The following is a 13,693-nucleotide window of genomic DNA, read 5'->3' on the forward strand; positions in this document are numbered from 1 at the left end:
ACTGTTTCTTTTTCTTGTTAGAAAAAAGTGTTTCAAATATTGTATAGGATTGAGATAACTAAGCTAATGAATAGTCCAAATAGAGTTTGGGCTTCTTTTCTACCCAAAATAGTTTTCAACTTTTAAAAGTATTTTCAAAGGACTATGCACTTCATGACCGAAAAAAAAAAAGGACTATACACTTCTTACTTCTAAAATTATTTTTTAAAGAATTATCAATTATATACTTCAGATTCTTCCTTCGTGTTTTAAGTAATAATATTATTTATTCACAGTAGTATTGATATATAACACCCGCACTTTTTTCCCTTCTCTGTGTCAGTGTGCATCCTTCCAAAAGGAGCATTGGAGCATCAGTTGAATTTGGCTTCATATAACCTAAGCTAGTTTAGTTCTAAAAACAAGACAAGATATTGAAAATATGACACAAAAGATAGAGACACAAAAATTAATGTTTTTGTATTTTATTTGGTGATAAACTAGAATAAATTATAAAAGTTTAATTTATTCGCTATGAAAAATTAACAAAAATAATAAAAAAAATAAAAAATAAGTTGTGTTTCTTATTAGTGTTCGACTATTTGTGTCCTTCCTGTCAGGATAGACACAAAATATACTAATTCAATATCTTTGGACACAATGTCTATATCTATGTCTCATCTGCCAAATATAATTTTGTCTCTATGTCTCTGTCTCAGTATCCCATGCCTGTAAACAAACGCAGCTTAAGAATCCCGGCTGTCCTCAATATACATCCTTCATTTAGAAGAATATTTTATTTTCAGAGTTTGATACAACTGTTTATATTGTATAACTTTTATGGTACAGTCTAATAAATTTAGAAATAGTTCCAACATTTTCATTGGTTCCTTATTCTGTAACTTATTGGTTTTGGGAAAATATATATAGCCCCTCTTAAGAGTGATGTCAGAATCAAATCCACCAACTATGATGAGAGGATAAAAAAGTAAAATTCTGTCAAATAGTAAGGCACAATAGTCTTTTAATATTTCATCAAAAGACAAACTTGGTTTTAACTGTACATACTGACATTAGTTCCACTACAAGAAACCCATTTGAGTAGCCAAGGATGAATACAATCACTATTGTACTATTGGTAATTTGGTATTGAGGAACCAAATGAAGTAGAAAACAAAGCAATCTTCTTTGCCAACTCTGGCTTGTTGGCTCCTATGAGTTTATCAATTTGTTGTCCATCTCTAAAAAAGAAGAAAGTTGGTGTGGCTCTGATGTCCAAGGAAGTACTAAAATCCTGCAAAATGCAAAACATTGATTAGAACATGATTTCTTTTGTTCCCCATAACATCACATCAGGGAGAAACTACTAAATGATCATTCTGTCAAATAGCTATAAAATGGTAATAATAGTTGTAGTTTCAAAACTTACAGTTAGTTCATCCACATCAACTAGTAAGAAGATCATTGATGAGTATTTCTCTGACAACTCACAGTAATATGGTGCAATAAGCTTACAAGGACCACACCATGCAGCACTGAAATTTGCAATCAGCTGTTGAACAAGAAGCTTTGGTATTAATAATCATTGTGCCTAAGGAAAGTAAACAAACCCAAAGAAAGAAAAGGGAATATACAAGTAAAATTTGCAACAACTAAAAGGGTTTTTATTGGGAGGAGGTGAGGTCATATTAAATGAACATAATATCCTTCGGTAGTAATCTAGCAATGACCGATGTCATGTTGTCCTTCGCAAAATGTTCAACCCTATAACATATATAGGACTTCCTCATGCCAATTTTGAGAGTAATAAGACATTGTAGTTTAAGGTTTCCAACAGGTAAAATATATCTTTTGTCCTTAATATTTTTGAAAAGTTTCAAAAATACCCCTAACATTTTATAAGTTTTAATTCTACCCCTACCATCAAATTTTAACAGTCAACATATGGTCAACAAATTTTTTTCCAGTTTTACCCTTCTTTTATACCTACCACCACTATTATCATCACACTACTCTCTCTCTCTCTCCTCAACCATTGAAGCAACCATCACTGGCCAAACAAGCCAATGGAACTAAGAGTCCAATACATCACTACATCAAAAGAAGAATCCAAAGGGAAAAAAAAAAAAAGAAAGTTTTAAGCTTTATTTTCCCAATCTTCACCCTAATTTGTTCAGATAACAAAGTTCAATTTTTCCTGTTTATTATTTTTTGATTCTGGGGCAAAGAATGAAGGGGTTGAAAGAAAAATTGTTGAGGAAGCTGAAATCAATCAAGCCAATTGGGTCTCAGGTAAGATCAAATCCTTCAAGTGAAAGCATTAGTACGTTGATTTTTTCCAAAAGATTCCATATTTCAACCTAAGTTCCCTCTTTGTTTCCCGAAAAAATGTTCCCAAGAAAATAGTTGTTGTCCACCCTTTCCAGAGAACTTTGCTACAATGAATTTTTATGGTGGCCAATCCAATTAAAAGGAATCAGAATCCCATGACACCAAAAAATAGAGGGTTAAGTCTCAAGAGTCCAATTTCAGAAAGTGGGTTTAGAAAGGAGAGTGATTAGAAGAGAGAAAAAAGATTTGAAGATGATGATGAAGAAAATGATGAACAGTAATTTTGAGGGTAAAACTGGAAAAAATTGTTGATCAGATGTTGACTGTCAAAAATTTGACAGTAGGGATAAAATTGCAACTTATCGAAAACGTTAGGGACAAAATTGAAACAAATTAAACATTAGGGGTATTTTTAAAACTTTTCAAAAACATTAGGGACAAAAGTATACTTTACCCTTTCTAACAAATTAAGGCCATACCATGTTGAGTATCATTTTTGAAATATAATTGGAACATAACTAAAATGCTTATATACTAGTCAACTAAACTTATTGTAAAGAAACTATAAGTGAAAGCCAGAGTTTCTGATATAATCAACAAAATATTTTATGATAGGATTAGGGAGCACTGGTGTTTGACAATTGAAATACATTTTTATTCTGCAAAACAAGCCAACTAACTTTGGATTCTGTAAAACAGCACAATAAAATGATAATTGACCTTCAGCTAGCATTAAGTATTATTGGGCTACAAATTGAAAAGCGATGCAAAACTTACAATTTTGTGATCCTTCGATGATTCTTGCAACTTTTGGTCCCAAGATTCTTTTGTGGTAATAAGTTGCACATTCCCAGAAACCATGTCCACATGATGGTCAGAATCATCATCTTTATCTTGATCCTACAGACATTGAGAACATTAAAAGTCTCAGTCAAATGAATTTATCAATGAATGACTTGCTCTGATACATTACAAAGTTCTAGAAGCTCTGGGGTCCTGAAAAGTGAAAACTTGCACTACCATCAAAGACCTAATATCTGTTTCTTTTTATTCTTACTAGCAGGTAGTAATGATAAGGTAAGAAAATGTAGGAGGTTACTATAGATGAACAGAGTTATGTTGCGATTGGAGTACTACAGTGTTGCTAAATTTAAATAAGCCAAAGATTTTGGAGCCCGAAACTATCGCACGAAATTGGAGCAGCAAAGGTCGATGATCTTCCATTACCAGTAAGTTATAGCTATGATGACTGAAGAATCCAAATTAAAATATTCTCACCTTAGCTAAACAAAGTCCCATTTAATTATGCTGAAGCCAAAAGTTGTAAAATTTAGTTAAGCCTGCAAGTAGAAGCACCAAATATTTCATCAGTGCAACGAATTTCTCAAAAAGTCCTTCAAGATCAAAGTGAATGGCAGAAAGAAAACCACCACTAAATCACAAATGAATGATATATCAATGCAATAGTTGATCAGTGAGGAAGCAACTTGCGAGCTACATCAACACCGAAGGCAAAGCAAAAATAGTCTTTAGCTACTCAGGATTTAACATACATACTTTCATAACTGTTCACTTATTGATGTTAGAAATCACATGGTTATAAACATAAACAAAATAGAACTTATGCTCCAGTGTCAGACATAAAACATGCTAAGGAAGACACATGTACTCTTATAAACCACTTTGGTTAACATTCAGGCCTTCTCAACTAGTTAAGTAGAAAACATGATATACATCAATCTAAGGTCCTTGGCAACTGCAACAATAAGAGAGTGCTTGCTGTTTATATATAGCACTAAAGAAACAGAGGGAGCACTCTCAAGGGATTATACAAAGATGCAATTCACAGAGAAAACAACGAGTCCAAACACTAATTTATACGTATTAGGCATATTTAATAAGTGAATTCTCAAGTGAACAAATTATAATGCTGCAGAGACCCCCTTCATTTTCATTGATGCAAATGGGATCCAAACATTTGGTCAGAAAATTTCTTAGGTCGATGAGAACATTGAAAGTTCGCGTCTTTAAATCAATTCATATGGAAATGGAAATGAGAAAGAGATCCCCATGAAAAAAAATTAAATATAGCGATTTTACATATGCAAACATGGATTGAGATTGGGCATAAGAAAAATTGAAAGAAAAACCAGCATTGAATACCAGATACAGAGAAGAGCACTGTTGAATTACCTCGAAAATTGAGATTCGAGATCGCTTGGAAACCCCAATTTTTAGGTTTTACTGAAAAGAAAAGGAGCTAAGAACACAATTGGTGTATTTGGAGACTAAGCTGTAAACAACATTAGCTGGAAGATGATGATGATGATGATGATGATTTAGAGCGTTCCATCATGACGTCTTCCATTATCAATGAATTTTTTGGATAATACTATAGAGCGTTAAATTTTTCAGACCAAGTTATTTATTTATAGTAATAATTAAATTAAACAAGACGAAGAAGAATAAGTTGATGACACCTAAAGCATATAAGGATTGTGGAAACAAAATTTTATTTATCGAAGTCGTTGATGACACCGGAATGTAGAATAAATGACCATTTGTACCTATGAAAGATGAAAACGTTGACATTTGTACTCATGATAGCTCGAAACTAAACTTGTACCCATGATAGATGCTGTCCATGTGACAAAAGTGCCCTGACTTGGATCTGAGCTTGGTTCGTGCGTTTCCGAACCTACGTGGCACTCCCACCCTCCAAAGCCTATCTGACATGGATGTGAACGTTGATTATCAAAAAGGATAGGCTGAACTCACGAAATCAAAACCCTAGGTAGCTTCCCCCTCCCCAATACAAACCAGGATCCAGAGAATCGATGCTTGTTGAATCTCAATGAGTGTGACGTGCACCTAAGGTGATAAAGAATTAGGTCTTACCTCCCGCAATATCTTTCCGCAGATTTACCCCTGCTCCAAGTGATGGCAGTGGCAGTTCTTCTTCAAGTTCGAAGAAGAAGAAGGTGAAGAAGCTGGACGACAGATGCTTCTGTGGAAGAGAGTTTGTGTTGATGGAGTCTGGCACCGTTATGAACCCTAATCGATGGTTCATCAGATGTCCTCTATGGGCGGTAAGGGCAGACGCTGTTGGAGTTCAGGTGAGAAAGTTTTGTTTGCATTTAAGTTGACCAATCGGTGCATTTATTTTGTTTTGGCAGACAAGAGACTGCAAATACTTTGTATGGGTTGATGAAATCGAAGAAGGATGGGAGGGCATAGCAAGATGTTTGGCCAAAAGACAGTCAGGGAGTTCTTATCGAAGGCATGATGATGGGCTCACTGTCACTGAACCTGGGAAAAATCAGCAAGCATCGTCAATCCTGACGAGAGGGATAGACAAACTTAGGGCTGAAATTAGGGGTGAAATTAGGGGAATTAGAGTGTTGCTTTTATGGATAGCGTTGGGTGTTGCATTTTGTTTGATCTTTCTGCTGTATTTCTTTATGAAAATGTAAAATTTATATGGAGTTTGGGTCTTTATAAATTATGAGAGAATGAATGTATTTCCTGATTTTGACATAGACACTTTGATTCTGTTGCTGCTCTGTTAGTTATATATGATAACTTTTATTGCTAGTCAATTGGATATATATGCACATGCAACTATATTTTCTACTTAAAGAATCATAATTAAGCTCAATATGTGACATAGAGACCTGATGGTTGTGGTAATGAAGTATAAAACCAGGCATAATAGGTGTTGTTCGATTAATGATAATCTTGTTCCATAACAGAGTGAGTAACCATTATACATAGATTTTGCTACTAGAAGCATAAGCTGAAAACCAGAAAAGCTAAATAAAAAAGTGGACTGACCATGAAATAAACCAAAAAACATAGTTAATTACAGCAGAAGTAGCATTTCACAGTCAGAACAACCAAAACAGTAATGTTGCTTACTCCAACATAGTGTAATAAACCAACCAGTGCCCTAAAATTAGTATATCAGTAATGGCAATTACATCAAAATAGCAAAAAAGCATAACGAACACAGTCTATGACATTGGTGTTGAGTTACTGCTCCCGCTCGAGATTCCATTTTTGGCTCCGCTTGATGCACCTCTCCTGCCTCGACCTCTTCCTTCACCCCTGCCTTTAACAGCTATGCCTCTTGTTCTAGAAATACCGTCCACATCCGTTGTCGGCATGAACTGCACGAACCTTGTGGTTGTCCCTGCACTAGCACCCTGCAGTGGATTTGGGGTTGTTTGAGAGTTGTGTGTGGAAGGGGTTGTGTTGGATTCTTCGGAGATGGTGCAGAAGCTTGTGGGGTATGTGCAGAGGGGGGTGGTCGCTTGACACTTCTCCTTTTATGTTGTTTCTTGGCTGCTCCAGTGGTTGTTGTATCATGGGGTTGTGTGGCTGCTGGTTGTGGCATCGGGGGTGGAGGCTGGATTCCAAAGAACAACCAGTTTACCAATATGAGTCGTTAAACAAATGTAATTAAGGAAATGAATCAAGTAACGAACTAACCTATGAAGTCTGGGCTGCTGTGGAACCGTTTCCCACCTCAGTTGCTACTGCTTCAGCCTCGATAGCTTCTAATGTCTCCTCATAGTACATTTCAGCCAGCATATCTTCATCCTCATCACTTGCATGGACTTAGGGTGCAGCACTCCCTTCACCCATTGCTTCCTTTCTCTTCTTACAGCTTCGCTTGTTATGACCAGCCTACGTAAAACAGGAACTAGTTAAATTGGTACACATGAACTTAAACAACGAATTATAATACACTGCACACACCTGGAGGCAGTATTTACATACGATGGTGCCAATCCTCCTCTTAGTTCTATGAGGATCACTCTTATCCTTAGGGGCATCATTTCTTTTGTCTCTTTTCATTGAAGGTCTTCTGATTGGCTTTTTGTATCGGGGTGGCAGAATTGGTAGGGTGTCAACGTGCTCCCAGAACTCTTGGCTTGGAACTGGGCGCATTGAAGTCTGATATGCAGCATTATAAGCACCCATCGTGAGCCAGTTATGTGCATACTCTTCGGGTCTTCTATTCTGGTAAGCTAAAGCAGCACATGCATGTCTACAAGGTAGCCCAGTCAATTGCCAGAGTCTACAACTACATGTACATTTGCCCAAGTCCACACTGACCTTCATGGGAAGACATTGGACTTCATAAACATTTTCCGCGTCATCTCCGGTTGGAAGGGGTCTCCATTTGTTGCTCTCTCTCTTTCTAATCTGCTCTGTTGGGTTGGGGCTAACCTCCCACTGTACCCAATCAAGGCCTTTTTGTTCCTTGCCATGATCCGCATGACGTAGCACCTCACTTCTTCCAACATGGTTATAATAGGTTTCTCCCTCATCTTTTTGACCTTGGCATTAAACACCTCGCAGTTATTATTGGTGTAGTTGTCCATCTTATGATACTCACTAAAATGTGCTCTACTCCACTGTTTCGGACTAATCTTGTCCAAGTATTCCCAAGCCCCTACGTTGATCTTTTGGTTCCTGTGTTGCTACAGGAGCTGGGTTGTTCTCTTGATGCGCCTCTGCCATGGGCTGGAGCTCAGTACTTTTTTGGGCCTGCTTGTCAACTTGGACATTACCAACTATCTCAGCATCGTCATCATCTTCCACTACTGCTAATCTTCTTTTTGGAATCTTCTTTGGAGTTGGTACCCTTTTAACACAGACCTTTCTTCTCCCCTTTGATGGAGTCAATTCCTTAACCTCAACTACAACAGGCTAATCCATGGGATGCTCTGTATACAAATTAATTATGTTTCCATTCTTCATGGCTACCTCATACATCCTAACTACATCCATATCAACTCTTAGCAGCCTCAACCCATCATCAAGCTCCTTCCCAGGTTCTAGCCAGTAAAACTCAGAAATGGACGTATAATCAATGTCCTTCAGCAAGTCAGAGATGAAAAAACCATTGAGGGTATCAACGTTTACCCTCTCTATCTCCGTCACTTCTCCACCAACGTAGCTAACCTTACCAACTGGCTCTCTCTCAAACCTTCCTCTATGATGAATGGACAAAGTTATGTGGATGGTGGCCATCCCTGGAAGTAAAATTTAACAAACCAATAAACTCACATTCTCTGTAACTGATGCTAACACAAACCCTAAACAAACTACTCTCTATCAATTCTGAAGGAAATACAGTAACTCATACGGTTTCATTAGGCAGTAACGTTTGTCTAACTACTTGCAACGACATACCTGTGTAATTCTTCAAAGGGAGTGACCACCTCGATGTCGAACACGAAAGGAATGGTAAAAGCCTCTCCTTGCTACTCGATTCGGCGTACTCTGGTCGTCTTCTCTGGCTTCGAATGGACCAACACCAACGAGGAACCTCTGCTAGGGCACCACTGATTCTCGCGGGAACTGACGTTTCTTTTTCCTATCCCTTTTGATAATCAACGTTCACATCCACGTCAGATAGGCTTTGGGGGGGGGGGGGGGGGAGTGCCACGTAGGTTCGGAAACGCACGAACCAAGCTCAGATCCAAGTCAGGACACTTTTGTCACACGGACAGCATCTATCATGGGTACAAGTTTAGTTTTGAGCTATCATGGGTACAAATGTCAGCGTTTTCATCTCTCATGGGTACAAATGGTCATTTATTCCCGGAATGTAAAATCAAGAAGGTATCTTTATGAATTGAACGGTTGATAATGAGTTAGGATTCGTTTAATCTCTTAAGTTGACGGTTGATATTTTTTTTTTACCAAAGATATGAGACTCGAACCCGCAACCTCTTAATTGAGTATGGGGAGACTATGCCATTTGAGCTATTACTCATTGATACTTGATACCACAGATTATTGAGGAATGCATGAATCACAACTTCTATTTTAATTCATGATACGATATTACATTATATAAAATATTTGAGTAAATATTCAAGAAATTTTAGATATATTTTAATAATTTTTTATTTTTAACTATTTTTAGAATTATCTTTATTAGATAAATTAATTTTGAGTAAATACCTTTTTTGGTCCTTATCCTTTTTAAAAATTGACAAGCCGTCCTTCAACGTTTAAAAAATGACAAATTAGTTCTTGTCTATTTTTTTCATTAGACACATCGACCGTTAGACAAATCGATCCTGTCTATTTGTTTCGTTAGACACATCAAACCCTGTATATTGGCCACAAAAAGGTCGATGTGTCTAATGGAAAAAATGGACAGGGACCGATTTGTTATTTTTTAAATGTTAGAGGGAGCTTGTCAATTTTCAAAAAAGGACAGAAGCTGAAAAAGGTATTTACTCATTAATTTTTTTTGTCACTTTTAATCAAATTTGTTATATGTATATCTGACAAATAAATTTTTAACAAATATTATTATATGAAAAGAGTAATTTATTTGATAAAATTAATTTTTTTAAATTTATTAAAGATAAAAATATCTTTTTTAAAATTTATTTGTTTGACAACTAATTTTTCTTGAAAGAAATTTCAGAAGATTAAATTTTTTATGTGTAATTATTACTTGTGAGTATTTTGTGGGTAAGTCAATCCATGTCTACGTGCCACGCTTTTATTGGTCTCTCGAGTGAATTGGTCAACCTTAAGCTTTTGGACATATGTAAGTACTAAGTAGCATCGATGCGTGGTGCGAAGCATGTTAAAGCTTCGTGAACAGCATTATCTCATCGCTATGTCGCCTTCATGAACCGCCAAACACCCAAACATTGAAACAAGTATAACTACTTAAATAGTGTTCTTACCCTGCAATAATGTGCTTTGCACGAGTGAGTAAAAGAAGTCTGTAAATATCTCACCAATAACACCGCATACAATGATTTATGATATATAAAACAAATAAAGTGCAGTGATTTTATAATTCTCAAACCTTTTTTGTTTCTAAGGATAAAGGAGGTAATTAGGGGTAAATATGAATATAACCAAAATTTCGATCTGATCCGCATTAAAATTATCGGATCGGATATATTATCCGCAGTTTTGCAGTGTTCTATAATCTCCCACATTTGTACCTTTATTTCAGCTTCGTCCATCCCCTTTTCAACTGGGTCTTCTTCTCTATTCCATCATTTCACCAGCAGCCAAGAGTTTCTAAAAATCGAGGGACTTCCCTTGAGAATGCGTTCAAGGTCAGACTTTTTGTTGAAAAAGAACTGGTAGATCTTAGGCTTTATCTCCACCACTCTCAATCCTTCAGGTTCCCTCCAAACACTTTCCATGGCTAACTGGATCCAGGCCGTGTTGATAAGCTTGTTCGAGAGGAGTCTTCCTACCAAGCTGCTCTTGTATCCATTAATCCCTTCTTCTATGTCTTCATTGTTGAATATTATTATAGGTTCTTATTCTTCTTCTCCGATTTGGTGTTGTATTCATTGTTAGTTGCGTTTTCCTTCGAGTTTGACATTGTGTTTGTTCAATGGAGCAGTGCAGGACAATGTCGATAGGAGGCCAGCATCGGGCGAGTATGGCTCGATGTAACGGACTCAAGAGCACTACACCCTCCACAACCCTATCAGAACATTGTGGAGAAAAAAAGGAAGATAACAAATGCCTACTAAATTTTTAAAGTGGTCCTTTATATTCACAATTTTTATTATTTTAGTCTTTTAAATTTAAAATTATTTATACTGGTTTCCAAAATTCAGTTGTAGACACCATATTGGTCTTTGGACTCTTTTTAGTATTGAATTAGCGAACTAAGTGCTGAATTGGCTCAAATTTGTCATATTACTAGACATATCACACATGGTTAAACAGTATCATTTCGTTTTAACACTTAAACAAGACAAAAACAAAAAGAGGAAAAAGAGTTTATATGATGTGCAAATCATTATATCTCCTTTCATTTTTCAAAATAATTTATTTTTTTGCCTTATTTAAAAGCTAAAATCAAAAGATACTATCTAGTTATGTGTCTAACATTGCAAGTCAGAGTTAGCTCAACTTTTCGTTCATTGATGGAAAAGATCCAAAGACCAAAATTTAGTCAACAAATGTCACCTTACAAAGTTACAAACTCTAAAGGCTGATTTTATAATTCTCAAACTTGGCAGTATTGTTTACGTAGAATCAAACTTACTTTGTAAATAGTGGCAAGAAAATTTGAAATGGAAGGTGACCGAATAAATACTTTTATACACGGTAACTCTAACATATTTACATAGGTGGTGTCTTGGGTGGTCATATCTAATTGGCGGGTAGAGTGGCTAAGACACAAAGACTAATCACAATTTGAAACACGTAAAGGATATTGGTGAAAGACTCAGAATTTGACTATACAAAGTACAATAACAACATTAATCGGTCATAGTAACTATTTTATTTAGATAACAATACTAATTTACAACATGACAATGAAGAAAATATTGAACATTTTCAAAACCCAAAGGAAGAAAGATTGGGTAACATTAGTAAAGGACATCTTGTATCCGACGACACAGACGAAACTCAAGTTATAGATATATCCCTTGTTTATCATAAATTTTCACAATTAATAATCATGCAGTAAAAAAAGATTGTTTACCACGAGAGATATAATTAAGAAATATCCATCCACCCATAACACATCTCAACTTATTATTAGTTGATCAACACAGTCATACTTAGTCACCCAAAATTTGGCATCAGAGACACTAAATATATACTTGAAAAAACATAATATTTTCGTCATATTTTAAAACAATATGAAAATGTATAAATTTAAATAATATTTATTATGTATTGAAAAAAATGCCTTTAAAACTTAAGGATAAATTCTATCGCACTGCTATAAGATCGGCTATACTTTATGGTACGGAGTGTTGGGCGGTCAAAGGGGAGCACGAACGTAAGCTGAGTGTAGCAGAGATGAAGATGTTGAGATGAATGAGTAGTCATACGCGATTAGATAAAATAATGAACGAAGATATAAGGGAGAGAGTTGGAGTAGCACTCATTGTAAAAAAATGATTGAATTGCGTCTCAGATGGTTTGGACATGTGAGAAGAAGATCAACAGAACACCCAATCAGGAGGGTAGATGAGATGGAAGATGGACAAGGGGTAAAAGGTAGAGGAAGACCTAAGAAGACCATTCATGAGGTGGTCAAACGAGATTTACATGTAAATGGTCTCTCTGTAGACATGATACATGACAGAGTACAATAATGTCGTTTGATTTATATAGCTGACTCCACCTAATGGGATAAGGCTTTATTGTTGTTGTTGTATGCATTGAAAAAATGTACAATAAGATTTTTAAGTTATAAATAGCGAGAGACTTACTTTGTTTATGTGGGCAGTGTCAAGGAAGACCGAGAAAAAGTTAATAAGATCAAAGTAACAATTAAATTACATACTAAGAGAGGTTTTTTTCTCTAAAAGAGATACGAATAATATATAAAAAAATTAATGTGAAAGTTTATACATTGGAAATATTTAAGAAGAACATATCTGTTATTTTTTGATATATGAATGGTACTTGTTGAAAAACACTATTAAGTAAATTTTGTGTGTCTAGAAGTATAGAAAGGATATTGTTTAATTATTCTAAATATGGAAGAATTTCTTTTAGAGTTTGGTTTAGTTGGAGCTAGTGATTAGTGGAATGTTCAATTCTTAATATTACAGTGTTATCTAATCTTTTACATCATGAAAAGATTGTTCCTTGTTGTTTAAAAATTATCCTTGCTTATTGAAAGAAAGTGTGATGCTATGAAAATATGGTATGAAATCTATTTGGTGTACTGTTAACAATGTAATCACACTACTTCAATGTTTAATTGTAAGGTGTTTGTTGGAGTTGTGATGTTTGACTGAAAAATATGACAAAAGGATAAAATTTTGACTTGTAATGATTCAAGTCAAGAATGTGTTGATTAAATTATAGCTACATGTACCATCAGAAAAATTCAATTTGGGTATGACCTTTTTTCATGTGGAGTAGATTCAAAGAGAGGGTTTGAGGTACATTTTTATGTTGTTGTAAAATCTCTAAAATACCCTTACTTCTCTTTTTCCAAATCAGAAATCTTAGTTCTCAAATTGGGAAATCCTAACCCTGAAACCCTTTATCCAGCCACCAGCCACACCCACGGAAGAGAGAGACGAGAGATTCAGAGAATGAGGGAGCCGCGAGGGAAGAAGAGGAAGTAGGGGGAGACCGGACCGCACCCAGTCGTGTTGCGTCCTGTTGTCGCTGCCGTCGCGCCTGGTGCTACACGCCGAGCTCGTTCCGCCATCATCAACGCTGCCACAAAGGAGAGAAGAGAGCGATGTGATGCAAGCCAAGGCCGAGAGGAAGGGGACGCCGCCGTGCCTCCATCGGGATTGATCTGCCACCGCCGCTGCTAGGGTTCGTGGCCCCCACTTCTATCACTGTCGACAAGCACGGAGAGAGAGAGAGAGAGAGAGAGAGAGAGAGAGAG

The 13,693-nt window shown here is 36.1% G+C and overlaps 1 protein-coding gene across 1 annotated transcript; it reads right to left on the bottom strand.

Moving 5' to 3' along the window:
- LOC107624821 (thioredoxin H-type) lies at window positions 931–4,852 on the bottom strand. The gene is made up of 5 exons (XM_016327286.2): window positions 4,504–4,852; window positions 3,589–3,650; window positions 3,088–3,210; window positions 1,409–1,531; window positions 931–1,273 (listed from the first exon to the last, which is right to left on the bottom strand). Exons 2-5 carry the CDS (start codon window positions 3,607–3,609, stop codon window positions 1,112–1,114), a joined length of 429 nt encoding a protein of 142 aa, XP_016182772.1. The 5' UTR covers window positions 3,610–3,650; window positions 4,504–4,852; the 3' UTR covers window positions 931–1,111.

The sequence above is a fragment of the Arachis ipaensis genome, chromosome B02 (assembly GCF_000816755.2).
Source record: "Arachis ipaensis cultivar K30076 chromosome B02, Araip1.1, whole genome shotgun sequence".
NCBI lineage: Eukaryota > Viridiplantae > Streptophyta > Magnoliopsida > Fabales > Fabaceae > Arachis > Arachis ipaensis.